We start from the raw sequence: 26299 nt of genomic DNA, 5'->3' as shown, positions 1-26299 counted from the left end.
ATCAGTGTGAAGCCACATCAATCACAGACATGGCAGATGAGGAGAGGTGGCTCTACAGGTTGATCCACCACCGAAAAATATATTTTTGCAAAGGATGCACTCGCGTTTTCTTGCTCAAGCATCCTTTGGGAGCCTCCGAGTACCATGCTCCTAGCTGCTTCAATGAAAATTTAATTGGTTGGAATGTCCTATGGGCTCATTCCAATCACTTATTTTATCCGTCCAAGTCTCATCGGGCCTTGCCTGACCTGGTTATTGATGGAGGTCCACCATCTTCAATGCTGAACCTCGCTCAGCTGAATGCCAGGATTCAACAACGATGTAAGGGTCAATGCAGTCACCCAAAGATTGCTCAGCCCAGTAAAAACTGCATGCTTTGAACATGTTTGGCATTCTTCGGCATTTTTAACTTATCACGTTTAGACTTGTATGCTATGTCCCAACATATTGGTAACAAAAAAACTAAAAAATAATCTCTGGCTAGCAAGTTACTGACAACTAAGGTCCATGCGCACTACGGGCCGTTTTCAGCACATCCTGTTCTTCACACCCTCACCCCGCCTATATACAGCTTATTGGCCTCGCCTGCAGCTCTGGCCTCGCCCCTCCCACCCACCCGGTGTTCAGTCGCGCACACCGCGCAGGACGGCAGTGACATTTGGCCACTCCCATTCATGTGCACGTCCCTCTCTTCGTTTTGATGGGAGCGCGCCGCGCGTACACCATTTTTAGAGCTTGGTCTGACTCCCTTAAGTTCGGAGTCGCGCTGCAATTTAGGGGACTGTAGGCAAATCTAGAAATAGCGGTTGGCCCAAATAAAAAGCTTTTGAAAGCTACATTACTGTTTTCCCCCTCCATCAGACATTTTCCAGTTTTGAAAATGGCAGATTCGACTCAGTCCTCTCAGATATCTTCGTCACAGGGTTTTGGCGATTCCGCCGCCGGACAGAACTCTGCAGCTTCGGGCAAAGCTTCCAAAATTTCCGGTAAGACTAGAAGGTTGGACTAACGGAATACAGTCCAGACATCCTAGTCAGTTGGCACAGACCAGCTCCATTAAAAAACATTTAAAAATGTTGATTATGCTCGATAATTGACGGTAGCTAGCAATTCTAGCTAGGCAGTTTAGCTGTTTATGTCGTTGAATAGCTCATTTGCTTGGTCTTTTTTTTTATTCATTTTTTTTATATAGAGGTGGCAGAGTTAGCTAGCCAGTTATCTAATTAGCTAGCCAACGTTAGCTGGATTGTATACTGCAATGGAGCGTTTTTTGACGTTAACGTTACTATGGAAATTATTTCATTTCCTTGCTGTTGTTAACGAAACTATTTCACAGCTAATCGAGTTAACGTTAGCTATTGATTTGAAGAAATAAAGTGGGTTAGTCGTGTAATGTTTGCTATATATATTTACTGACCGTGACGTTGTTTCCTGTCCAACGTGCACAGGTGCGCTAAATTCGTACAGTCAGGACCCAACAAAAAATATTGCTTAGCAAGCTAATCTTTAAAGATGTTATACGAAGCCTAATTTTAAAGTGAGGTGTTATTAATGCGATGAGATGACACCGGGCCAAAACAAAGAGGCCAGGTAGTCACTGCGAGTTAAGTAGCTAGTTAAACTATGTGTGTTTGTAACGTTAGTCTAATCCCACGGAGTTGGTAACGTTGCGAGCTGCTAATATTACATCAGTATATCGGAATTATTTTCTATATCGTGCCAATACAACTGATATTTCGGTTCTGCTCTGTAAATGTTGCGGTCATCTGCATTGCAAGGCAACACCAAATGGTGACCGTGTTTTTTTTTTTTTAAGGCGTCGCGGTTTGTTCAGCGTCGTCAAAACCGTCCAGGCACGTTGTAAACAAACCCCACCTAAATAGAAAATTCGGGAACAATTATACCATTTCGTTTGCGGTTTAAAGTGCATCCTTTTTTAAATGCCAAATTTGTCATTTGCAATGCAATTTTAATTGCAGCTGTGCCCAGTGTATTCCGAAAGGGAGAACTGTACCTAGCTACTTATACTTTGCGATTGTGCAATGTATGCTGATACTTTGTAACCTCATTTGGCGTGACTTTATATAATACATTACTTTGTACCTTAAAGGTTTAATTTTTTTCTCTCCCCCCCCCCCCCCCCCCAAAAAAAAAATTGTATATGGAACCGTCTGAACAATTTACCTATTTATATCACGACTGATTGAGCATTCTAAAAATTGAAAGTTTTTCATAGCTTTTCTGTAGTGCCCATTACCACAATAAGTAAACTATTTGATCTGAAGATTCTAGAAAGGTCTCTCAGTCTAACAAAGTGGTTGATTGAGGACCATTGGCAGTGTTCAGTCATAATGAAAATAGGCTATTTTATTTATTTATTTATTTATTTATTTATTAATTTATTATTTATTTATTTATTTATTTTGCATTTGACCTCTACTCTTAATGTCTTAATGATGCTTCAGTTACTGTAAAGGCTTCATTTGTATAGAATTATTACTTCTTCATTCATTTCAGAGCAGGTGCTCATTTTCGGTGTTTTGTCGGCCAGTTCTTGGTTATTGGCGCCAGCCCAGAATTTCACCATTATGCATCCCTACTCATTAAAATTCTTATTCTGGTCTGGTCATTGTACCTCCTAGTAGTTATTAGTCTTCCGCCACCTTGATTCTGTTATTATTCTGTTATTTTCTCAGACCGTCCGGATTCCTACTGTTGGAAACTAAGTCGCCTGTTTTCTCCTGGTTTGAGATAAATGAATGAATACAGGCATTACCAACTGAATTGATACGCAGAGGGCAGATGTACCTCCAGTAGCGTAGCTCGCTGTCCTCCCAAACCACCTCAAGGCCACAGTCTGTGGTCCCCACCCTCTCTCATATATTAGGCAGCCCTTCATTTCTGCCTGGCTGCAACACCTGTCCTGGTTTTATATAGAATAACAGCAGAAGTGCCTTTGGGTTTTATTCACATTAAATTGCTGCATAATCCTGTAAGGCATGGCAGCCCTTGATGAATTGCTCTTTGCTGTTGATGCATGTTTATTATTAGCATCATTTTAAAAGAGGGGATGATTGTAATGTGTGTTTAAATGGTTTTTCTCCATACCGGTCAAAGTACTTTTTAACAGCAAAAATGGAGGAAGGAAGGTCTTAAGAACATAGGCTGCATTTTAATTCCAATTTATGTTTATTAGTTGAGAGTGAGAAATCATGGCTATTGTGGCTAGCCTATTTCCTAACAGCGAGAAAGTATACAGTGCCTCCCACAATACAATATCTCTTGTGTTGGTACATTTTGATTTCACAAAGGGCAGTCTGGACAAAATGTCTGCAGTATGTGAAATACATAAGGCAGAAAGCTGGCCTGCTAATAGCTAATATGGCGACGCGCAGGAAGCAATGGCACTGCTTCAGTCTGCAGTAATGTTACATAGGGCTTGGAATGAGTATAGCCTCCCTCATTTTTCTAGCAAAAATTTGTAAGAAGTTCTAAATGCGCTGAAGAAATGACCGCTGGAGTTTCCCCTTGTTAAATAGCCAGTCTTGTTTGTAATGCAATTAAACACCAATATGCTTGTCCAGATGGGAAAGACAAGCCAAGTCTTCTTTAATCAAATTCACTTTGCTAACATTTGCGAGCTGACTGCTGACATTACCCTGACTCTAAAGCTTTTTTTATTGGGCCTTAATGCACAAATGAGATTTGTAAGTTCAATCTTTTTCGGTTGTCAATACATTAATTTTACAAGCGGTCACATCATATTTCTGTGTTTGAGCAAGGCATACGTTTCTTATTCCTGTCATAAACTGAGGTGAGTCAACACTGTGCTGCATGAGGAGTGATGAAAAAAGCACTTGAGTGTGCAAAATATTAAATTAGATTTTGGATTTAAGACCATATGCTAATTTGCTCAAAATTGGAATGGGAAACATCAAATTTTGTATTATTATATGCTGTTTAGATTTCAAGGAGAAGGTCAGGTATCGGATTTTTGGTTTTAAAAAAACTAGATGTAGTTCACTTCAAACAGCCTGTCCAACCGAAAGCTATGACTGCCTTCAGGCTATTGCACTGGAGGTGGGGGCTGGAATGATTTGACTTAATTCATGCAGATAGATTGCTTTATTATCTAGCTCGCTATATAGTGTGTAGACATGGATCTCACAGACAGCGACAGAGAAGGATGGTTCATCTAGCTTGCTAGGAGTGGCTAAGAGACTGGTGATACCCAGGCTAAGAAGTCAGTAACATGTCCTAAGGGCTAGTGTTTGCCAGCATTTTCTCACATTTAGGCAATGACATCACTGAGGAAACGGGTTACTGTGTGTAAGCAGTGGAGCTGAGGTACAGTATGCCCAGCAGGCAGCATTTTAGTGTAAAACGTATCTCTGTGCTGGTGCTGGTGAGAACTGTTGCTCTGGCCAGGTCACTGTATCCAGCTGAAGCAGCTGTTTCCCAGGGTGTCGTATCAGGGTTGGCATGACTTTGCACAATGTGCCTAATTTGTCTGGATTTATGCGGTGTCACCAGACTCCAACTGTACACGGCGTTCCCAGGCTCTCTCGCTTTGCAGCCTCCCAGAGACCGCCCGACTCATCTATCACACGCGGCGATCTTGAACCGGGACTCCGGGAGAGCTGAAGGACTGTGCTGCTGTGGCTCCTCGGGGTCGAGCTCACTTTGTCTGATGTCATCCTCGGAAGAGGGAAGAGGGCTGCTTTTGAATCACGCCTTGTTTGAACTGTGCTGGGTTACATAATGCACACGATGGGTGAACGTAGCGTGCCAGACACGCATTGTCCAATGGGTAGAGGGCTAGTGAGAGAACTGCAATGCCCAGTAATACATGGTTGTGTAATCATGTATCTGCAGAGTTTCCTGGCTGACTAGGATAACTGGTTAGAATTAATTTGGTTAGTGAGGGTGGATAGTATGGATTATTCAGGGACTTTATTTAGGTGATTAGTTAGGGGATGCATTTAGTGTGGTTAAGGTTATGCGAATTAAGGGGTGTTGGTGCAGTGGATAATAACGGGTTGTAGTATGATTAGTAAAGGTAGTTAAGGATGTGTTATGGATAGCATGGGTCATTGTGCTAAGAGCTGTGAGTAGGTTGGTTAGTTTGGGGCACTATTTTGGGTTGCTTGTTGGATTCGATAGGAGCTGTAATTAGGGTGGTCAGCCAAAGCTGTATTTTATAGTTGAGATGGTTGAGGCCTGCCATGGGATTCTCATTTCTCTCTTTTTTATTTTCACAGATTCCTTTCTTTCCTCTTCGCCTGTAACTCTCATTCCGTCTCCTCAAGGCAAGTGTCTGCTTCTCTAACGCTGCTGGCTCTCTGTCTTTCCCCTTCTCTTGCGCTTCTCTGGCTGTTTCTGGCTGTCTGTCCTTTACCTCGCTTTCTCTCTTCTGCTGGGCTGCTGCTTTTATTCACTCCATCCCTCTTTGGTGCTCCCCCACCTCTGAACCCTCAGGCCACAAGGCCCTTAGGGCCAGCAAAATACCTATACCCCCCCCTTCCCCAGTATTTAAGAGCAGAGGCTCTGTAATGCTGGGGGTTGGTGATATACAGTAATTCTGAAGTAGTAACGAAAAAGTAATAGTAAGCACCATATCCCATTCTCCGCATTTTAATGATAGTTTATTCCAGTTGAGTTTCCCTTTAAGGATTCCCATTAAAGGTGGTGAGAGTCAGTTACTGCCTGACACAGAAGGTGTGTGGCTGTGGGAGGTGGTTTTTTTCGAGGGGGGGTGAGATGAAGTGTCACGGCTGTGGCTGCTGACTTCTGGCTTCTGCTGTTGGCTGTGATTGGGCTTTTGCATGACCCCATGTTCTGTTCTCGCTACACAACTCTGTTATATTTGCCCGTCTGTTTCATCTGTTCATGCGTATCACCAGGTCCTAGTGCAGTGCAGTCCTACTGCAGTGGAAGCCAACAAACACACTGTCTGCATTGTCTGAACCTTTTTTGTCTGAATCAGTTTGGGGGGAGCTAGGTGGCTAGAGGAGACCGTTAGTAATTGCCAGCTGCTTTCCCATTGCCGTGATGTCACATGCAACCAGAGAGGGAGCCCTGCAGTTTAATCGCTAATGTAGCCCTGCAGTTTAATCGCTAATGTAGTTAGCTTAACAAAGATTTCACAGCAGATTGACTATAACTTAGCAATTAGAAACAGCACATTTATTGATGTAAACTTGTATAATAATAATAATAGTACTTGTATGTGTGGTTCTTTTTAACAGTAACTGTGAGGACAATGATGTGAGATATTGGCCGCCACACAGATGGTAACACATTTCCCATCTGGCATTTCTCAGTTAGGTGGTCTGAGAGTGTCGTAATGGATTCCTCCCAAAAAAATCAGTTGGTTTCTGGGTGTCACTCTGCTTCTTTTTTGCTATTGTAGGTCAGTTTTAGAAGGACATGTCCATATTGCAGTCTTGATTTTGTCCACACCCTCATCACACCATTGGCACCAGCCTGGTGTCCAGATGGTAGTTTTTGGTTTTGTCATGCCACAGAACCATGGTAACTGCACTTAGCAACCATGCTGCATAAAGGCAAGACACAGATGGATCCGAATCCATAATTTCACCTTAGTGATTTATGAAAAATTATGATTTTTCAGTGCATGAGAGGCTGTAGAAAGATGCAAGTTATGCCGCTGAAGGCAGGCTTCCTGTGGTGATCTCTGGAGGAAAGTAGGCAGTAACAGTACCGTAGTTAGGCCTACTCTGCAGATGAAGCATGCTTCCAGAGTACGGCTCTTTGTTGTCCATTTTGTGAGAAAGTCATTGTCGGCATTTTAAGTGAATTCGGCCTGAGACAAAAGACCCCATTGTCCACTGTTCTGAACAAGCGCTTATTGATCAATGCATTGTATTGCCACTAGTGGGAATGTTTTGACTAGATGTCTGCCCTGCTGCACCATGCTGAATACTGTCGGGGCGGAGCGTGGGGTGGCATTTCAGAATCAAGGCTTTCCAGGAGCCCTTTCCCACAATGCTTTGTGGTAAAGTGTTTTTCCAAGCTGTTTGCGGGAGCATCTGTATGATCAGGGTGGTTGAGATCATGTTGGCAACGCCGTGAATACGAAGGATCACTGCAGTTGAATTTGACCCTTTTCAGATTTTAGACACTTTAATGAGGCCAGAGGAAGAAAGCTCCATTGTTTGCGGATTTGCGCGGAATGGATTGCCAGTCGTTTTGGAGTGGCTTATAGAAAGCAAAGTCAAAGGGCCTCAACTGGGCACATGCCAAACATTCCTTTCCCAATCCTTTGATAAGGTGGTTTGGAAATGACAGGAAAGGGACTTTGATTAACTGAGATTAGCTTCCAGTGATTTCCTGAAGGCCAAATGCAAGACCTGCTGCTTCACAGTCTCGGTGGTTCAGGCCTCTACGCTAAAAATGTTTTTTTGAGGAGCACATGTGGTCCTAAGTTGGAAAATTTAGGAACCCATTAATGCATCCTAAATAGTAGATGTGCTAAATAATTTTAGTTAGCGCTCATCAGCGTTCAGGAGTAAATGCTCCTGAAATGGGAGCACTACAGAGGCCTGTGGTTATGAAGCTGCCTGTGTGTAAATTAGACCTATAATCCTGCAAACTGGTGGGTTTCCCTGCCAGTCTGTCTTTGAACCGGACCAGCTGTTCAGTAAATTGAGGTTCTTGTTTGGATAAATTGTTTTGGATCTTGATGCTTCTGAGTGTTGCACTCTCTCTACTGACTTAGCTGTGCTGTTTGTTCTTGTGATTAATTGGTCAACAGTTAAAGGGGAGCGAAATGCAATGTATTTTTTATTCAACATTTTACTCAAGAGTAACAGCAATATGTAGCCTAGGCCTACACAAAAGTATCCTTCCTGTCCGAACTCAGTACTTTGTAGGTGGACCTTTGGCAGTAATTGCTACTCTTGAGTCTTCTTTAGAATGTCTTGTGTGTCGATGGATAGAAGTTTTCAGGTCACACCACAGATTTTCATTGGAATTTAAATCTGGGCTTTGGCTGGGCCATTCCTGAGTAAAGACTTTGTTTTTAAGCCATTCATGTGTACTTTTTGCTATGCGCTTTGGGTTTTTGTTGTGTTGGGATATTAATTTTCATCTTAAACGCAGACTTCTTGCAACCCGAAATACGTCCTTCTTAAGGATTTGCCTGTGTTTGGTTCCATCCTTCTTGCTCTTTATACGAACAAGTGTCTCAGTCCCTCCTGCTGAAAAGCACCCCCATAGCATGATGCTGCCTCCACTATGATTGATGATAAGAGTGCTGTTACCTGCGTGATGGGCTGTGTTTGGTTTGCTTTCAGGCTAATGAGTTCAACTTTTGTCTCATCAAACTACCAAATCTTCTGCCAGAAGGCCTGGTCTGTCACATGGCTTCTGGCAAATTGTTGGCCTTTCTCAGAAGTGGCTTTTATGTAGCCACTCTCCCATAGAGGTCAAAATATGTGACGTGCTGGAGATATTGTTGATTTTTGGACAGTTTCTCCCATTTCTGCCAATGAGCTCTTCAACTCTGTGTTGTAGCTGGCCTCTTGGTCACTTCCCTGATAATTACCTTCTTGTCTGGGTGGTCAGATTAGCAGGAAGGCTTAATATTGGTCATGCCCGGGTTGTGCTGTGTTTTTTAAAATTTGTATTTTGTTACAGTGGACAGGAAGGGTCAAAGCTTTGCCAATCTTTTAATAATACTCTCCACCTTTTGAGACTTTCGGATGAAGTTGTTAAGAGGAAAAAGGTGGAGAGGGCAGCTCCTTGGTCTTCATGACAACATGACTGATCTGCTCTGCTGTTTCAGTTGTGAGACCTCACAAAGTCAGCAGTATTTATTTAATCACGAGACTGCAATGCACCATGTTATGTCAGTGTGGAACATTCCAGGCAACATCCTCAGCGTAAGTCTTGCAGAGATGTTGTAATTTTTCCCGCAATCGCGGTGCCCAGTATTGCCTAATTACTCATCAATCTTGCAGCCAGTCATCCCCATTTGTGCCACTACACCGCCTACACAAGGATGCAAGCTTTTTGGGTATCCCAGCTTATTAACCAGACCTAGACATGGACACTTGATGGACAGACGGAATGTCACACCCCATTCAGCCTCTCTCTCAAAACATACACATCTTTTCCTGAGGTGCTTTTGTGAGGTCACTGTGAGTCTGTAAATCTCTCCATTTGAAAATTGCTGGATGATGTAAAGGTAAAAGAGCTAGTTGATTAGGTGCTACGGTAATTAGAATTTATGAACAAAATTCACGAAGTTACCTTTCAAATTTAATTAGCTAAATGTCTTAACATTGAGGAACATTATTTTGTTTCCTGAAGATAACTAGCTAAGTCCTGCCAAAGTCAGTCTTGGTAGTTGCATGGTTGGTAATTATAGTGGGCGGAGAATGTTTTTAATACATTTTCAGATGAGTTTGTTAAAATATTTTTCAAGGAAAAGAAAGGCTTTGTTGAACAGTGGCTTCAGAGTGCAATTTTGCCATTCATTCAGAACAAGCAAATTCATTTGTTTTTATATGCTTTTTTGCTCTTCCTGAAAATTGGCATCCAAGTCATCAGTGCAATCCAGTGGACAGAGTTTTCTAATTAAGCTGATCTTTAGTTTCATTGGTGTAATATAATTGACACCCTTATTTTGGGGTTTGAAATCACATTAGTTCTGTGTGGCTCTTGAGTTGAGCCAGTTGATTCTGACGGTACATTCACCCAGATCCCCCCTCTCTCTATTTCTCTCTTTTGTTATTGTGAAACACTGCCGCATTCCATGCATGGCTGCTTGGGCTACTCTGACTTTGTGCATGGCTTCACTTTTTCTGCTCTACAGGGAAGGAATTGGATGGCATGTGTTCATTCCTGCTAAATCGGGTGTGTTTGCTCAAGGTTACGATCCTACTTCTGGCTCTGAGGATGCTGATGATTTTTCTGAACTAATCACCTCCTACCAAGTCTCAATTTCATTGATCTTAAAAAGGCTCAAAGGCCAAATAAATTGGGTTATAATAGAAAGCTTTGCTGATGTTTTTAAATAAAACTTACTCTCTCATAACTTACAATAGTAAAAATACTCACACTACTGTGTGGGGAGCCAGAAGTGTGGACCATTGGCTTATTGTATGTGCGTTGGAGGGAGTGGGTGCACTGATTGTTCTCCCTGCTCCTCCTCTATTTCTTACCACCTGGATTAAATCAGATGAGAGGAGGACAGGGCAGGGTCCCAGCACACCTTCTGAAGGTGCATCCATCTCCCTTCGCTCTTGTGCTCAGCCTGGCTCTTCTCCAGTAGATCTGGGTATCCTTGGTCCCTTAAAAGGTGGACTAATCGAAGGTGGGGACTTGCATCTCAAAGATGAAAATGAGGGGAAAGCGGAAATCCAAAGTATAAATTCCATCCTGAGGGACTCCTCTGTTACATTGTTGAATTTCTCCGGGGACACATTGCCATCCGCTCCCTTTAGCCATGATTCTGCCTTGAGAAAGATCTCCCCAGAGACAGGAAACATCAAAGGACTGGAGGGTCTATCAGACAACCAGGGATCCATTGACACCCTAAGCAGTGATGGGTTCCTTGTTTTTAAGGAGTGCCACTATGGAAGCCCTCTCTCAGATGCACACAACTCCTCCAGGAGCTTCCGTGAGTTTAGATCCCCTGACCAGGACTCCCCTGAGTCTCCGTTTGAGGTTTTGGAAGAATCGGCTCGAGGTAGAGGCCTTGTGAGTGAAATTGTTGACATCACTGACCATTCACAGACTCAAAACCTGCGTCCAGCACCAGACTTGGGACGTGATGTTCCCAATGATGTACTCAAGGGAGGAACAGGACCAAGTGTACCAGGTGCGCTTATGGGCTGTTCAGGCAGACCATCTGAAGTGACCGATTGGAGCAATGGACAAGCAAAGCCACCCACGGTAAAAATCGGGTCTGAATTTCTAACTTCTGCTTCCAAGGTGAATAAGTTAGACCCCTCAGACTGTGGGGTACAGAAGGGCGCATCTGGCTTACGGCCTTGGGAATCTTCTGACCCACCTCTTCATTTAGAACCCTCGTCTTTCATCCCACCTCATTCCTCTCAGGTGGAAGATGATCCCTGGAAGAGTGACCAGGATGAAGCGGAGATCTTGGACGTGGACAGCTCAGAGGATTCGGACGACACTGTGATCGAGGACACATCTGACCGCCTGAACTTGTCAAAAAATGTTGTTTGCTCCATCTCCTCTCTGCAGCCGAAGGTAGAAGGTCCAACAGAGCCAGATATGCGACCAGTTTCAATGGCTTTAAGTTGCATCAAGGAGACAAATGAGCACAACCTAATTGAGGAAGAGGGTGAGTACGAGATTGTGAAAGAACATGTCAGAGAAGCTTCTTCAAGGCCTGAAGTGGTCCAGATACCAGGATGTGACAAATCTGTGTCAGATCTTGAACCCTCTGTGAGGTTCACCTCTGACTTTAGACATCTCCAGCAGCATTCTGAACCATTGCAAGCTGACTCTGTGACCTCGCATTGGCACCAACGCAGTAAAGGACAGAGTGATACAGCAAATTCAGAAAAGTCCATTTATAGTTCTGTAGCCGTGTCTTCAAAGGAGATTCCATTTGTTCCTTCAAAAGAGCTAGACCTTGACATATCCAGGAAACCAGATGCTAACATTGTTGGTTCTGATTCAGTGAATAAGCGTAGCAGCCACAACCCGCCAAACTACTCCTCACTGACAGAAGAATGGAAACCTGATGAGATGCATGATCTTTCTAAGCCAAAATGTGTTGAGCAGTTTTCTGAGGATCTGTCTAATAAGAGGCCTCCTACTCTCCAGGCTGGTCCACTTGCTGAAAAAATGTCAAGTGTAACCAAAGCACAGCCAGCCAACACTGCAGAGATCCATGCTGCCCCTCCTGGTTTGGATTGGTCTGCAAATCCAAGGGATGAATATACGCCTCAGGCTTTTCCCAAGCCAGCGAAACATGGTTCTGAAAAGGCAGAGGACTCCCCGGAGACAGCGAGCGACCCTGAGAGCATCGAGCTGGAGTGCTCGGTCTCAGCTGCCACCGATAGCTTTGTGGGATTCATGAGGGAGTGCCTGAATTCGCGCCAGCCCAAGGAGTCTGACGAACGCTACGGATGCCACGCAGCCGAGCAAAAACCCCCCCAGTTGGCAGCCCCTTTCTCAGGGTCCCCCCCTGCCGTGCTGCTGAACCTGGAGCAGGAGCGCCTCACCATCTGTGCGTTGAAGGAGCTGGGCAGCAGCCAGGAAGAAGCAGACGACCTGGTACGGACGGCAGCCCCCCAAACAGGCTCCGAGCCTCAAACTGGTCCCATCGCTCCCTTTGCTCCTAAACCTCCCTCCCCTCCTCTTAACACCCCCCCATCGGAGGCCCTGCCGGGCAGAGATGTAGAAGGAGCGGATGCTAATGAGGCGGAGCTTGCAGCACGTTCATTAGAACTCTTACTAACCCACCTTTCAGGTAACATGCCTCTCTCCCAGGCTTTTTGCCTGCTAACCCCACAGTCACCCTGTCATTAGTAGTATCTTAATGCATGTTTAACTGATCAAACTAACATGCACGTTTTATGTTGTCTATTTATACAGAATTTTTTATGAAGCAATTTTCTTATGTAATGGTGGATTGACTTGCTCATACAGCTTTTTGCCCTTTCTGAGAGTGAAACCCAGAGCCATCTGTTTCAGTCTAAACCTCATGACAGCCCATTTTCTTCCCACTGTGTCCCTCCCATGGCTCTGACCCTTTGTCCATCTGTGAGTCAAAAAGCAGCAAAAGTTTGCCTGTAGCCGCACACGTGTGGATTGATGCAAGCTGCAACTATAATATGTGCATGACTGAATGTGTTCAGACAATTTTGTGTGGAATCTTTCTGGCAAACCACAAATTGAGCTTCAGCATAAGGTTTATCACATGATTGCTGGAGAATTGTGCAGTCTCTCAGATGTTCAGATTAAGGTTTATAAGTGATGAGGTGTACCATAGCAACAAGAACTGAATCGTCTCTCTGGATAAGAGCGTCTGCCAAATGCCTGTAATGTAATGTAATGAATAAGGGGAGGAGACAGCTCAGTAACACATTTTGGACAATCTTCATTTTGTCACTAACTAAACCAAGGTAACTGATAACTGTAAAACAAGATAACTGCAGTACTGATAATATAATCATACTTATAGTTGCACCATAACATATTCATGCGAAGAGTTATAATTATGCTATTAGTTGTAGCTGGCAGCTAAATTAACCCTGGCCCAATGTTGGGGAGCACCAAGAACCGTTTTCATGCCAGTGGAACTGTGGAATCAACCCTTGGCTCCCGTTAAATGGTTCCTGCAGGGTTAGGCAGCGATCACAGACGGGCAAAGCTGCATTTGACCCTGGAGGTCCGTCCGTAGTGTTGGATTTCCGCGTCATTGTCCCTGTCCCTCTTGTGTTCACAGAGAAGGACTTCTGCAGGCAGGGTGGTCACTTACAGAAGCAATGTTAACCTCCTTCATGTTAACCTCCTTCATTTGTCTTTGTATCACTTCATTATTGTGAAATGAACTTTACACAGCAGGTTAACTGTGAGCTGCTCTATTATCAGTGATAATCTACATAAATAAACTGCAAACTTGAGTTCTGGTTTTTCAGTTTATCATTGTCTGTTAACGTCCTTACGAAGCAGTTTGGCCTCAGGGCCCCCTTCCAGGGTTGGCCGAGCTTTTCCCATAATGCTTTGCTTTGATTGTTCATAGCTGAGCCTGCAGGGCTTGCGGCCAGTCATGCAGCCTGACTCTGCTGCGTTAAGAGGAAGTGATGCGTGAAGCACGTTTAATGGCCTCCTTTTGCCTCCGTGTCCGTCTCAATCTCTGTTCTCAGGGTAAAAGATGAGATGTGCATACACAGGGTTCCCACTCGTCATGGAAAACACCTGGCAAATGAGAAAATTTACAAAATGTCCTGGAAATATTTGTGAGGTCCTGGAAAATTGTAGGCTAGGCTATAAGTCAAGCTATTAAACAGTATATTTAGAGCTGAGATTTTCTGTCTTTTTTCAGTATTTTTCTCTGCTTTTCTCATTTTTATCAGCTGCTGAGATTACATGGCGGCACAAAGTTTTGAATTGTTATGGTACTTGCCCCCCCCCCCCCTAATGTTATCCTTCTTTTTTTTCTTGTAATTTCTAAAATTAGCAAAGTAGCCTGGAGGTTCTTGACCTCTGCATTTGCCACGTAGTGACTCGCTGGGTTTGTGGCTTTCTGAGGCTGGTGAGATGTGCTTTTACATAATTGTGTTTCTCCTGTGTCCTGGGGGAATGGGGTTTAGTGACGTCAGACAGTTTCTGCCCAGGAGTTTTGTGAGCTCACCAGCACGCACCTCGTGCTCTGCCCTTAGGACCTTAGACTAAGGAAACATCAGGGTGTACACACAGACACACACAAGCACACACTTTGGCACACGGACCAGAGTAATGGTACATGCAGACGTGCATGAAAACGCACATGACGCACTCCCCTCTTATCGGCCAATGGGAAACGCAGAACTCGATGAGACAAGTGTGCTGCTGTATGCAGTGGAATGTGGCTAATCAACACTGAATATTTCAGCGCTGAGAAAAATCTGGTTACATCTTTTCTTGTGATATCTTAAAAGATGAAATGAACATTGGTGTCTTTTGCATTACCATTATTCCTTTGATACCTATATTAATATTTTCACAGCTGGCTTGGTTCCTGTAAGGAGTCCAAAGGGTTTTATAATGAGCAGTGGGATAGGAAGGTAGGAATGCTTGTACATGCCAGACTTATCATGTTACATCAAAATCTCAGTCACCCAGGCATATGCACGACCAGCACATCACTGTGTTTACCCCAGAACTTTTTAAAAACCTGGTGGTAGGTTTAGAGTTTGTCAAAACTGGGCACCATGCACATACACATGGAAGAACTTTGCGTTTGTTGAATGGGGGTGAGGTGAAGGTTGAAGTTTATGTGGATTGAATCCTGACTCTCTGTGAGTAAAACCTTGTTTCCATGGGAACATCATCACGTGACTGTGTGTGGATGTTATGCTATGGACTGTGTGTGCCATTACTGTACTCTTTGTGGCATTGGTGTTCAGCAGAGATCCTGCGCCTCAACACAGGATCTCACTGTTCGGTGAGACTCACATCTGGAAAAGTATTGGCCGGATTGCCATAAAATTTGGTGTGCTCATTCTTGTTCCCAAGAGGAAGAAACCATCAGGCCAAACGTTCAATTTGTGAGCAAAATATCTTGAATGGTAATGGTCGGATTGCCATGAAATTTGCTGTTCACATTCAAGTAAGGGGAGGTTGTTGTGCCTTGGTGGTGGTCTGCACACTTCTCAGTGCATTCTTTCTAGTTTTATGTCAGTGGTGAAACCTGCAAAGATATTAGTTATAGACATCAGCCTAAATAAGGCAACAATGGAAAAGGGCGCTGTCCACCATGTATGGCTTTTTATTTATTTTAACTGTATTTCTTCAGCTATTTTTATTGTTGATTTCTTAGAGGCCACCAGCTCTGCACTAGTGGTGCAGACATAATCATAATCACAAGATTTGCAGGCCTGGCTGGGAGGAGAGCAGCTGCACAGTTAAAGGGTCACAGACTGACGTGGAGCCCGTCTAGGCGTCGGCACCAGAGTCCAGCGCAGCCCCATGCCCTGGATTAGCGCTGATTGCGCCACTCTTTCTGCTCCAGCGAGCTAATCGCCTGTGCGTTGTAGGAGGAGGGCCTCTGATTTGCACTTTGTCCCAGTATCGTGTTATCATGTGAGGAGTTGCACCAGACTAGCCGCCACCCTTTGTGGCACGGTGGACTGCTCGTTTCTGCACCGAGGGGGGCGACGGGGTTTGGGGACGGTGTCTGACCCAAGTAGGGTGCCGCCGTGTGGCCGACTCCTGTGTCTGCGCGCGCCACCTGGCTGGCACACGGCAGGAGGTTGAGCCAAGTGCAGAGAGGGAAAACTAATGAGGGAGGACTGGCACAGAGGCATACTGGGATAGATCCAGACCCCTGCAGTCATGGGTATGAAACCCCCATATATACCCAGCCCTCCCCCATATCTAGAGCTGGCACACACACACACGCAGACACACGTTTATTTTCAGAATTTCTCTGACTCTGGCAGTTTTAAAAGGTTACACCCTTGTTTAATGTTCGGCAGTCTGAATACCAAACACAAGTGCAAGTTAAAACTTCTCACTTATCCAACATATAAAATGTATTTATTTAATGTATTTTGTTAATTACTATCAAAGATATCAGTTATCAGTTAAATTGCCAAATTTGTTGATAGGCAGAGCAACCTGTCGGATCAACCTTTATCAAAATGTGCTCACAAAAAAAATTTATAAATTTTGTTAAGAAATGTGTATATGCAAAGATTACATGAAGAATTATATAAAAAGCTTGTTTTCAAGTCAGTAGTCTTAACAAGACCAAACATGAATGTTAGGAGGTAATCTAGCCTGCTATTGAATACCTCTACAAAAATGGTATTTTACTTCTACTTCAACAACAGAGGTAATACTGCTTGTTAAATCCAGCCAGTAGTAATCTCTGCCTTCAGGCAAAATATTCTCCATATAACAAAACCAAATTGCACTGTGTTGGTGTCCGCTTGAAACTGGAACTGCTTCTAAAAAAAAGCTTGGCCACCATTATCTGTATAGACATTTGGATTTTCAAGAAATGATTCCAATTAAATGTCACAGATTGCGTTCAAACTCAGAATCATAAAGGAAACCGTGATCCTGGTGGCCTTTGACCCCCAGTTAGTTCGCTGTTCTGCGTTTCCCCAGAAAGCAGAGAACTCCTGAGCACCCTGGGCTTGTGTACAGAGAAGACCTGCAGTGCGACTTTTAATTACCCCAAGGATGCTTCCATTGATGTTTGTGCCAGGTAGAACGAGGATAGAGAGCATTCCTGTGGTTAAACAGAGCAAACTACTCCATCACAATTCACACTGCATGGACTATGGGCACGTTCGCCAGATGAAATCATATTTGTCTCTCGAAGGCAATAATCAAGACTAGATATTCTAAAATATATAATTTCCCTTAAATGTTGGAACTATTTATGAAAGGGCTGTAATTCCTACACGGTATACTCGGTATGGATGTAAATGCCCTCAAATGAGTCTGCATTTTAGCCTCTTATTCATGGTGTTTAAATCCAGTTTGCTGAATACAGAGCTAAAACAACACAAATTTAAAAGTTGTGCCACTGCCCTTACAGTGAAATACTTACGGACTGCACTGCATATAATGTAGCATTTGTGTCAAGTATTTCAAGTCAAGTACAGCTTTCATGAAGTATTTCTTTACAGCTCAGCATAGCAGCACTCACAGTGATTATTACTGTTTCTGAAAGGAGATGCTTGACTTTTTAGGCCTGATTTTATTATTGGGAAATTGGAGAGGGTCTTTATTCACAAACACCGTTTCATTTGTCAAGGAAAGAAGAATTTAGTGTGGAGTGTTGACGGGTTTTTACAGTTCCAAAGATTAAAAAAATGTGACCGATTTTAGCTGGCTGGATGTACAGCGGCTGTGTTTGAGTCTTAAGCCATGTCAAGCGCCACAGGGAAGGAAAGTTTCCGCGGGGCCCCTCTGTACATCCTGTGCAGGGGTCTTGCTGAATGGGCCAGGGCTCTCTTAGGAGAGTCGTCTCGCTGTGAGCAACACCCTCTTCCCTCCACGCTCCAGGAGTCTTTTCAAACCTTATTCTACCGTGTTATGTAACCCACCATACCTGGAGGAGGCCCAATTCTGTGCATGTGGTGTAGAGTCTCTTTCTTTGCAGTGCAGGTGTGTGTGTACGTGCGTGTGTGTGTGTGTGCCAGCATGCGTGCTTGCATGTGTTTGTCTGTGTGTGTGCGAATGTGAGCGTGTGTGGTCAGGTGTGTGTGTGTGTGTGTGTGTGTGTAAGACTGTCAAAAGTGCCGTGAAATTGAGTTTGAATATTAGCTTTTGTAATTAGTTAGAGTTTGAATATATTCGAATATCATTTGCCTATAATTCACAAAAATAAGCTGCTTATTGTCGGGCACAATATGCATGTGACGCTCCCTCTAAACTGGCCTGCGCGTTATTTTCCACGAGCGGGCAGTAGAATAGACGACATCGGTGAACTTTCATACTAGGTTACTACATCTGGGGCCTCATTTATAAAAGGTATTTTAGATCAACTGTGTGGCGCGTCAAAGATGTGATTAAAAAAATTTCAACATGACTCGATTTGACCGTGGAAATGGTCGTCGCTCTACGCCAGGTCTTCACTTGACTTATGCACGTTCATTTTATAAATGAGCCCCCTGCAGTTTCTATAGCCTAATGCGCAAATGAATAAAGCACTTTCTCGTGGATGTAATTTGCCACACATCGGCATTTTATTGTTTATAGGAAATCCCTGTTTATTTCTTAACACAACAACTATTCAAATGGCTAATACCTGTAGCCTAAAACAACATAAATTACTTAATCTGTTTAGTTTGTTTAACTTCTTTCATCATCCAATTTATAAATCTTCAAAAGAGCATAGCCTCCCATGGAACATTATTTAGCCTAAATTGTTGTACCAGATCTTTGAACAGTGAAAAGAGACTGGCTCACGAGGCTAGCTGACCAGTAACGCTAGGTGTCCATGGAGCTGAAAGTATCACCGGAGGTTATTGGCAAGGAAAACCAGACGATCCACTTGCTCTGGGTCCAGGGCAGAACGTTTTTTGTTGACAGAGGAAGTAACGTTAGCACAGGAAATGAACTTTGCGTGCATGAACATGATTCGCCGCATGAAATTAAAGCCTGCATGTTAATTACAATACGCGGGATGCAAAACTAATATTCGAATGCTCAAATTTAGGTTCGAACTTTTAAAAAAGAAAGATTTTTGAATAGTTTTCGAACTTCAAATATTTTTTGACAGCCCTAGTGTGCGCGTATGAGGCAGTGTCCATGCTAGCGTCAGTCCCAGAGAGCGTGTGTGTGGAGGTAAAGTCTCCTCTCCCCGCAGTGCGGGAGCTGCTGTACTGGCGGGATCCGCGGAAGTCGGGCGTGGTGTTCGGCACGTCCCTGCTGGTGCTGCTGTCCCTGGCCACCTTCAGCGTGATCAGCGTGGTGTCCTACCTGCTGCTGGCCCTGCTCTGCGTCACCATCACCTTCAGAGTCTACAAGTCCGTCATCCAGGCCGTGCAGAAGTCCAGCGAGGGACACCCCTTCAAGTGAGCGGGACTGGCTGGAGGGGGAGGGGCTGAGGTTTAGGGGGAGGGGCTGGGACTGAGGGGGAGGAGTGATAAATGGTAAATGGACTGCATTTATATAGCGCTTTTATCCAAAGCGCTTTACAATTGATGCCTCTCATTCACCCATTCACACACACGCTCACACACACACGGTGAAAGGCTTCCATGCAAGGTACCAATCAGCTCATTGGGAGCAATTAGGGGTTAGGTGTCTTGTTCAGGGACACTTTGACACGCCCAGGGCGGGGGTTCGAACGGGCAACCCTCCAACTGCCAGACAAACACTCTTATCTCCTGAGCTATGTCGCCCCCTAGTGGGACGGAGAGAGCCAGCTGGGGAAGGGGGCGGGGGGGGTGAAGACAGGGGAGGGGGTGGGGACTTGGGGGTCAGGTGGGGTCACATTGGGAAGAGGTGGGGACAGAGAGGGAGGGAAGGATGGAACAAATGGAGCTCAAGTCCTGTGCTGCACAAAGAATGTCCCCTGTTCAAAGGGTAGCTAAGGCGCAGGTCTTCCCTCAGGGCCCTGATGGAGAAGGACATCAACATCCCACCCGAAACGTTCCGCAAGTACACTGATATGGGCCTGTCCCATCTCAACCAGGCCCTCAAGCAGATTAGGCGCCTGTTCCTGGTGGAGGACCTGGTGGATTCTCTAAAGGTCTGTACTCGTGCACCTCCCTGCCTGAGTCAGCCCCACTGCAGTGGTGAGAGGGGAGTGTGTACGTGCGAGTGAGCGAACATTTTTGTGTGAGCATGTGCATGTAGATGCACTCGTGTATATATCCACGTCTGGGAGTATGTTTGTGTGTGTGTGTGTGTGTGTGTGTGTGTGCGTGCGCGCGCATGCGCACATGGGGGAGGAAATCATAAATGCACGTGCTTCACAAATGTCCCCGACTTTTTATTTTCTGTGTGAGTGTGTAAGAATAATAGTGCTTATAGGGCTGTAGGCACTATAAGCACTGGCACTAGAAATAGCTGCGGGCAGTGTAAAGTGCTCAGTGACACTACAACCTGCAGTCAGGTTTATCAGTATGCAGTACAGGCACTAATGAACAAAGCGCCTCACAGTGGCCATGTGGGCTTACTGCTGCTGACTCATCTCAGCCTAGCCCTTCAGGGTATGATTTTGCCAGGCGAGGCTGGCTGTGCACCAGGTCATTTCTCTGTCTCCGTCTGTCTCTCAGCTGGCCGTGGTCATGTGGCTGTTGACCTATGTGGGGGCCATCTTCAACGGCATCACTCTGCTGATCCTGGGTAAGAGACCTGCCCCCACCCCACACACACATACTGGCCTCCTTAGCCATTCCCTCACACACACACACACACACACAACCAGTCTCACATACATACACACACTGCCCTGCTACCTACCCTAACCACCCCCTCACACACTCCTGCCCATCACATGCACACACACCCACATATACTCAAAATTGTCTTTGTAATCACGTTTGTCCTGAAAACTATACCTTTCATTTTTCTGACTGATGTTCACACTTTTTTTGGTATAAGTCAGTAACTTCAGTGCTTTTTTCCAGTGTAAGTCTTTATGGACCTATTCGATACTGTATTAAGATGAAGGTTATGACAGGGCTTTGACATGCTGTCACTGCTGCTCTGATTCCTCCATAGCGGACATTCTGCTCTTCAGCTCTCCACTGGTGTATGAGAAAAACAAGGTGAGTGTTGCGAGTCACACTGTTTCTTCTGTTATGTTCTCACTGGTCCTCTTAGCGCTGTGGAACTCTAGCTCTGGAGCACACAGGCTGGGCAGCACAGCGGTGTTTGAGTGGCTGGGCACTTAACTCTCTAACGTGTGAGATCACATGTATGTGATCAGAACGTTCTTAACTGACGCTGATGTAACCATCACTGCTGGTAACTGAAAGCAAAGGAGTTCTAGAACACTGACTTGAAAAAAACATTCCAAAAACCCTACTCTTCAAAGGGTTAAAGAGGGCGGAGGGTTCTGTCCCGGTTCAGACACCGATCCTTTACAGAACGCAAACGGACCTCTGAACACGTTGGGTCCCTCCGAGTGTGCTCAGCAGTACGCAGGCACCATTCAGGCAGGGGCGTTTTACAGATGAAGCGTTATCTCTGCTGTCTGAGCACATACCCCTGCGTGACTCTGCTCCTCCCCCCGCAGACCCAGATCGATCACTACGTGGGCATCGTGCGCACTCAGGTGGAAGCCACGCTCGCAAAGTAAGGACCTCGCCGTCTCTGTCCGCTATCTGCAGCACAGCTGCGATCCTGCTCTTTAGAACGTACCGGAGGGTCTGAAAGGCCCTGCTGCAGCAAGGCTGTGCTTCTGAGGGGGTTGGGGATGGAAAGAAATGTGCAGCAGTAGTAGTGAATTTAAAAATGCTTCCGATTTCAGTAAATGTTGATAAACCGGCTGTTAGGTTGAGGTATGGCAGGTAGACGAACTGTTACACAAAATGAATTCCAGCGTAATGTAATTATGTAAAGTAGTGTGTAATGGCAGTGATAGTAATACTGTGTAAATATTATAATAAAGTGCTCTTTTCTCTTCTAGGCTACAAGAGAAGCTTCCTGGAGCTGTGAAACGCAGCAAAGCTGAATAAAGGACTCCTCAGTCCCCTACCCTCCCCCACCTCCCCCAAAAACCCCACCGGCACCCCCTTCCCCCAGGCCCACCGAACGTTCCCTAACTGGGCACCCCCCCCCCCCCCAGCACTTACCTCTGTACATGTAAGCAGCTATGAAGGATCTGCTGCTGTTCATTAAGCCGCGTACCTTACCAGCCGCTCACGCTAGCAAGAGCCATCGATGAACGGTAGCTGTATGCAGGGAACACCAACGCACACACAATCACATAGTCACCTTAGCCAAGGGGGCACACGTATACACAACAGCAGGCACCCCAAACACACACACACACTATCACCTAGCCAAGGAGGCACACCAACGCACACACACAATCACATATTCACCTTAGCCAAGGGGGCACACACACACACGTATACACAACAAGCCAAGGAGGCACACCAACATGCGCACACACCACATATCACTAGCCAAGGAGGCACACCAACATGCCACACACACATAGTCACCTTAGCCAAGGGGGCACACACACACGTATACACAACAAGCCAAGGAGGCACACCAACACACACACACGCACACGTATACACAGCAAGCCAAGGAGGCACACCAACGCACACACACAATCACATATTCACCTTAGCCAAGGGGGCACACACACACACGTATACACAGCAAGCCAAGGAGGCACACCAACATGCGCACACACACATATTCACCTTAGCCAAGGGGGCACACTAACACACACATGCACACACACAATCACATAGTCACCGTTAGCCAAGGGGGTACACTAACACACACACACACACGTATTCACAGCGCGCCAAGGGGGTACACTAACACACACACACACACACACGTATTCAGTGAGCCAAGGGGGGTACACTAACACACACACACACACGTATTCACAGCGTGCCAAGGGGCTACACTAACACAGACACACACACACATGTATTCAGTGAGCCAAGGGGATACACTAACACGTGCACACACACACACACACATGTATTTAGTGAGCCAGAGGGTACACTAACACAGACACACACACGCATGTATTCAGTGAGCCAGGGGGTACACTAACACACACACACATGTATTCAGTGAGCCATGGGGTACACTAACACACACACACATGTATTCAATGAGCCAAGGGGGTACACTAACACGTGCACACACACACGTGCACACACACACACGAATGAGACTGAATCTTAAGCCTCATTGGTGTACTGGGTATGGAAACCGCAGAGAAGGCTCTCTTGTTGCTCTCTCAAAAGCAAATGTCTGTAGTCATTGCTCAGAAAAAAAATTTGGGGAGTGCGGGGGGTCACCTTATAGCCCCAAAAAAAAAAAGCTAATTTCCCTTGACTTCCCAAGGCATATGTTGAAAAATTTCATTTGCAAATGTTTGTTGCTGGAACGCGGTACGAAGAACCATAGTTCCTCTCCCTGAAGCACTTCCCTCTCCTTACTGACCCCTGGCTAGCTGCCGCGTACCTCGTCTCACCTGCTAGCCCATAGGAACGCTGTTTAGAAAAGCTAAGCTAATGTAGCATTTAGCCAAACTGAGCCTGCAGTTATGCTCTGGTCTAGTTTAGCCAGGCTTCACTGTTTTTGTCTGCTGTGTTCATGTGTGAAGTGTTAATATGCACAGGAGTGCGTCACTGCTTTCCGCTGTAAAAACAGCACGCTGCGTTTCCCCTTCCCTTCCCTTTCCTTCCACATGCTTGTTCTACTTGCACGTCATCCACACGTAAAACCTTGAATATATTTATTATAATTATTATTATTATTATTATTGAGCTGTCTGCTATGATTCCCCTGTCCTCTCCAGTACTATAAATGGCTAGTTCTCCAGCAGTGCTCACACACAGACTGGGTAGGACTGGATCATTCCGCTTTTGTGACAGGAAACCACTGCTTTGCATACCCTAGATTACATATAGCCACGTGTTGTCTAACTGCTGACTTGAATTGACCGTTCAAAAAGTTTGCTCTTAATATTGGGAACGCGACGATCAGTGAGTCAGTGACAGTGTTTAGCAGCTCCTGGGTTAATAAGATTTGGGTCAGGCTGTGATGTGTTCACGCATCGGTACCAAAGGGGAATGAAATGTGCGGCTCGATCGAACGGAGCTGCTTCGTTCTTGTTTGCCACCGACGCGAGAATGCCTCGTCTGTTTCGAGCGTTTCGTATCGACAGTGGGCAGTCTCCCAGCACTGTTCTCTCATATCCCTGCATGATGTGAACCCCAGAGAAGTTTTAAACGGGTCGGTGGAGTGCTCTTCCTCGTGACTCGTGGTACCCATGGTAACGGCATCCCCCCCAATTACTTTGCGGCCCCTTCGCGTCCTGTTCCCTTGGGCCAGACCTCGCTCTACGCCTCAGAGGCAGTTGCGGTATCCACACAGCGGCTGTAGGGGGCAGCAGCGAGAGACCACGGGAGAGAAGCCAGAAGGTCACGTTCTGTGTCCAGTGGGGGGAGTCGCCATGAGTACTGACACCGCTATCATACCAACGGGCCAGGTTCTGATCCAAACCCGCCTTATTAAATATCCACAAGCATAAACGGATAGTGCGTGAAATGTGTGTTAACTGCCCTCGATTAAAGGCATCTGTTAAGCCTTTAAAGAATAGGTGTTTTTTTGTTTGTTTGTTAGTTATTTAAATGGCCGTATTCCAGCTGTGCTGTTCAGATACACACTGGATGGTGTGTCTGATCGCCCAGTAAAATCGTCTTGGTACGCAAGTCTGTAACTGCTGTGTATTTATCCCTGCAACGTTGCCAGAACATTCCGAGCACAAGTTCCGTATGTAGGGGGTAAAGGGGTGCAAGCATCTGCTCCTTACTGAGCAGGTTTAGGTCTCTCTTCCATCCTCCTCATTGTATGAACGCACAAACACACACACACACACACACACACTATACTCACACATACACACACACACACATATACACACACGCACACACACTCACACAAACATACTGTCTGTGTCTATGTATTCAAACAGACCTTAACAGAAACTCGCATCTATGAACTTTGGTTTCTGCTCCAGCCACCGGAATATTAGATGTTTCTTGGATGTCTTTGCGTTAGTGTTACAAAGGCAAAAATGTCACCCTTTTTTAAAAGAATTTAAAAACTAATTTGTGCTCTACCCCAATGTGAAGTTCAATAATTTGTTCATCATTTTTCTAATGGGGTGGGGCTTATTTTTGATTGGAAGCATTTGTCTAGCTGTTTTTTTTTTTCTTTCAAGGCAACTAGGTGTACTAAAATATGTGCCGTTTGTGGCGTCTTCAGTACATGTTGGACAGATTTGGAATAAAGTTTTAGAAGAAGTGTGGTTCCTGTGCTGATGTGAAAGTGATATTAATAAAAAAGAAATGAAAAGAATGGGTCGCCTTGGTGCCGTCTGTGTTTATGTAAGGGAGAGAGAATGTGACCTCGATATTTTATGTATATTTGTGTTTAGTTTTTTTTGTTTTGTTTTCAATTTAATAAAAGCAAGCCTTTTAAAGGCTGTTTGGCGTGGAAATGCAACGGCTGTATTTAATGTAGGCCTGTGGTAGAAACTGGGGGAGAACTTCTGCAGAAGTGAGCTACAAAGGGGCTGCAGTGTGTGGGTAGACCCCACGGCCCACTGCCCAATCTGGGCTGTGTCAGTGCGGACTGTGGCTGGCTGATTCTGCCGTTGCCCAGTCAAGCGAGGCCTTCCGTTTGGCCAGGATGACAGTGGCTCACTGCGCACCAGCGACCCCTGCTGGTCGAGTGAGTGAGCACTAGTACGCCTGTGGAGCTGTACGTGGAGATTCTTCTTCCAGCACTAAGACACCCAATTCTACCTATCAAGGCCTTGATTAAAGACTGATTCATTATTTAGTTGAACTTGGTGTCTTGGTGCTGGGCTAAAACAAAAATCTGCACACCCACCATCCCTTTTCGGATAAGATTTGACACCCCTTTCCTAGGCCTTATGATCTTATCGAGTCAAATTATCAGAACTTGCACACTTACTGTGATCATAGATTACATTGATAGCACATTGAACATAGGGAGCGAGCTTGATGAATCCCTTAAAAAACCACATTCATTTCCACATCTCGTTAAAATTTTGCTCTTCGTGCCCCTGTCTACCACCTCTCAACTTTATTTTTTTTAAATCTCTGTGCACTCAGAAACAGAAATGTCTACCAGTGAACTCATCTGAACTAAGTAACCGAGGGGCCTGGTGAGTTCTCGCTCACGCAGATTCGTGTTGGTGTAATATGAAGATGAGATCATTCAGACAGTGATGCCAACACACAGGCATATATTTACATGTCCCTGAGGCTCCTTTCCCATCCAGTTTGTCTGGAAAAGCAAACGCTGTGGCAACATCTGCCATGTCCACATGACACTCCTTCCTGAGGTTCAGAGTCCAGATCCAGTACTGCAGTACTGACAC

At 45.2% G+C, this 26299-nt stretch overlaps 1 protein-coding gene and 1 long non-coding RNA gene across 9 annotated transcripts; one reads left to right on the top strand and one right to left on the bottom strand.

Annotated features, from left to right (window-relative positions):
• Positions 1–646: 646 nt before the first annotated feature.
• On the top strand, positions 647–25248 carry LOC135263553 (reticulon-3-B-like). 5 transcript variants are annotated; one of them, XM_064351727.1, is made up of 11 exons: positions 647–986; positions 5262–5309; positions 10208–12475; positions 19037–19244; positions 19786–19924; positions 20454–20523; positions 20902–20948; positions 21419–21477; positions 21812–22132; positions 22279–22365; positions 22531–25248. In XM_064351727.1, exons 1-9 carry the CDS (start codon positions 881–883, stop codon positions 21858–21860), a joined length of 2994 nt encoding a protein of 997 aa, XP_064207797.1. In that variant the 5' UTR covers positions 647–880; the 3' UTR covers positions 21861–22132; positions 22279–22365; positions 22531–25248. The 5 variants fall into 5 exon arrangements, with proteins under 5 accessions (XP_064207797.1, XP_064207798.1, XP_064207799.1 ...); XM_064351728.1 differs by lacking the exon at positions 10208–12475 and having other exon boundaries at positions 668–986; XM_064351729.1 differs by lacking the exons at positions 5262–5309; positions 10208–12475 and having other exon boundaries at positions 673–986.
• Positions 21995–22889, bottom strand: LOC135263555 (uncharacterized). Of its 4 annotated transcripts, XR_010332489.1 has the most exons (4): positions 22785–22889; positions 22386–22731; positions 22230–22309; positions 21995–22119 (listed from the first exon to the last, which is right to left on the bottom strand). It is a non-coding gene; the product is annotated as an uncharacterized LOC135263555 (long non-coding RNA). The 4 variants fall into 4 exon arrangements; XR_010332488.1 differs by lacking the exon at positions 22230–22309 and having other exon boundaries at positions 22353–22731; XR_010332487.1 differs by lacking the exons at positions 21995–22119; positions 22230–22309 and adding an exon at positions 22181–22229 and having other exon boundaries at positions 22353–22731.
• Positions 25249–26299: the final 1051 nt, after the last annotated feature.

The sequence above is a fragment of the Anguilla rostrata genome, chromosome 9 (assembly GCF_018555375.3).
Source record: "Anguilla rostrata isolate EN2019 chromosome 9, ASM1855537v3, whole genome shotgun sequence".
Lineage (NCBI taxonomy): Eukaryota > Metazoa > Chordata > Actinopteri > Anguilliformes > Anguillidae > Anguilla > Anguilla rostrata.
The sequence above is the reverse complement of the archived record's forward strand: the minus strand, read 5'-3'. Positions and strand labels throughout refer to the sequence as shown.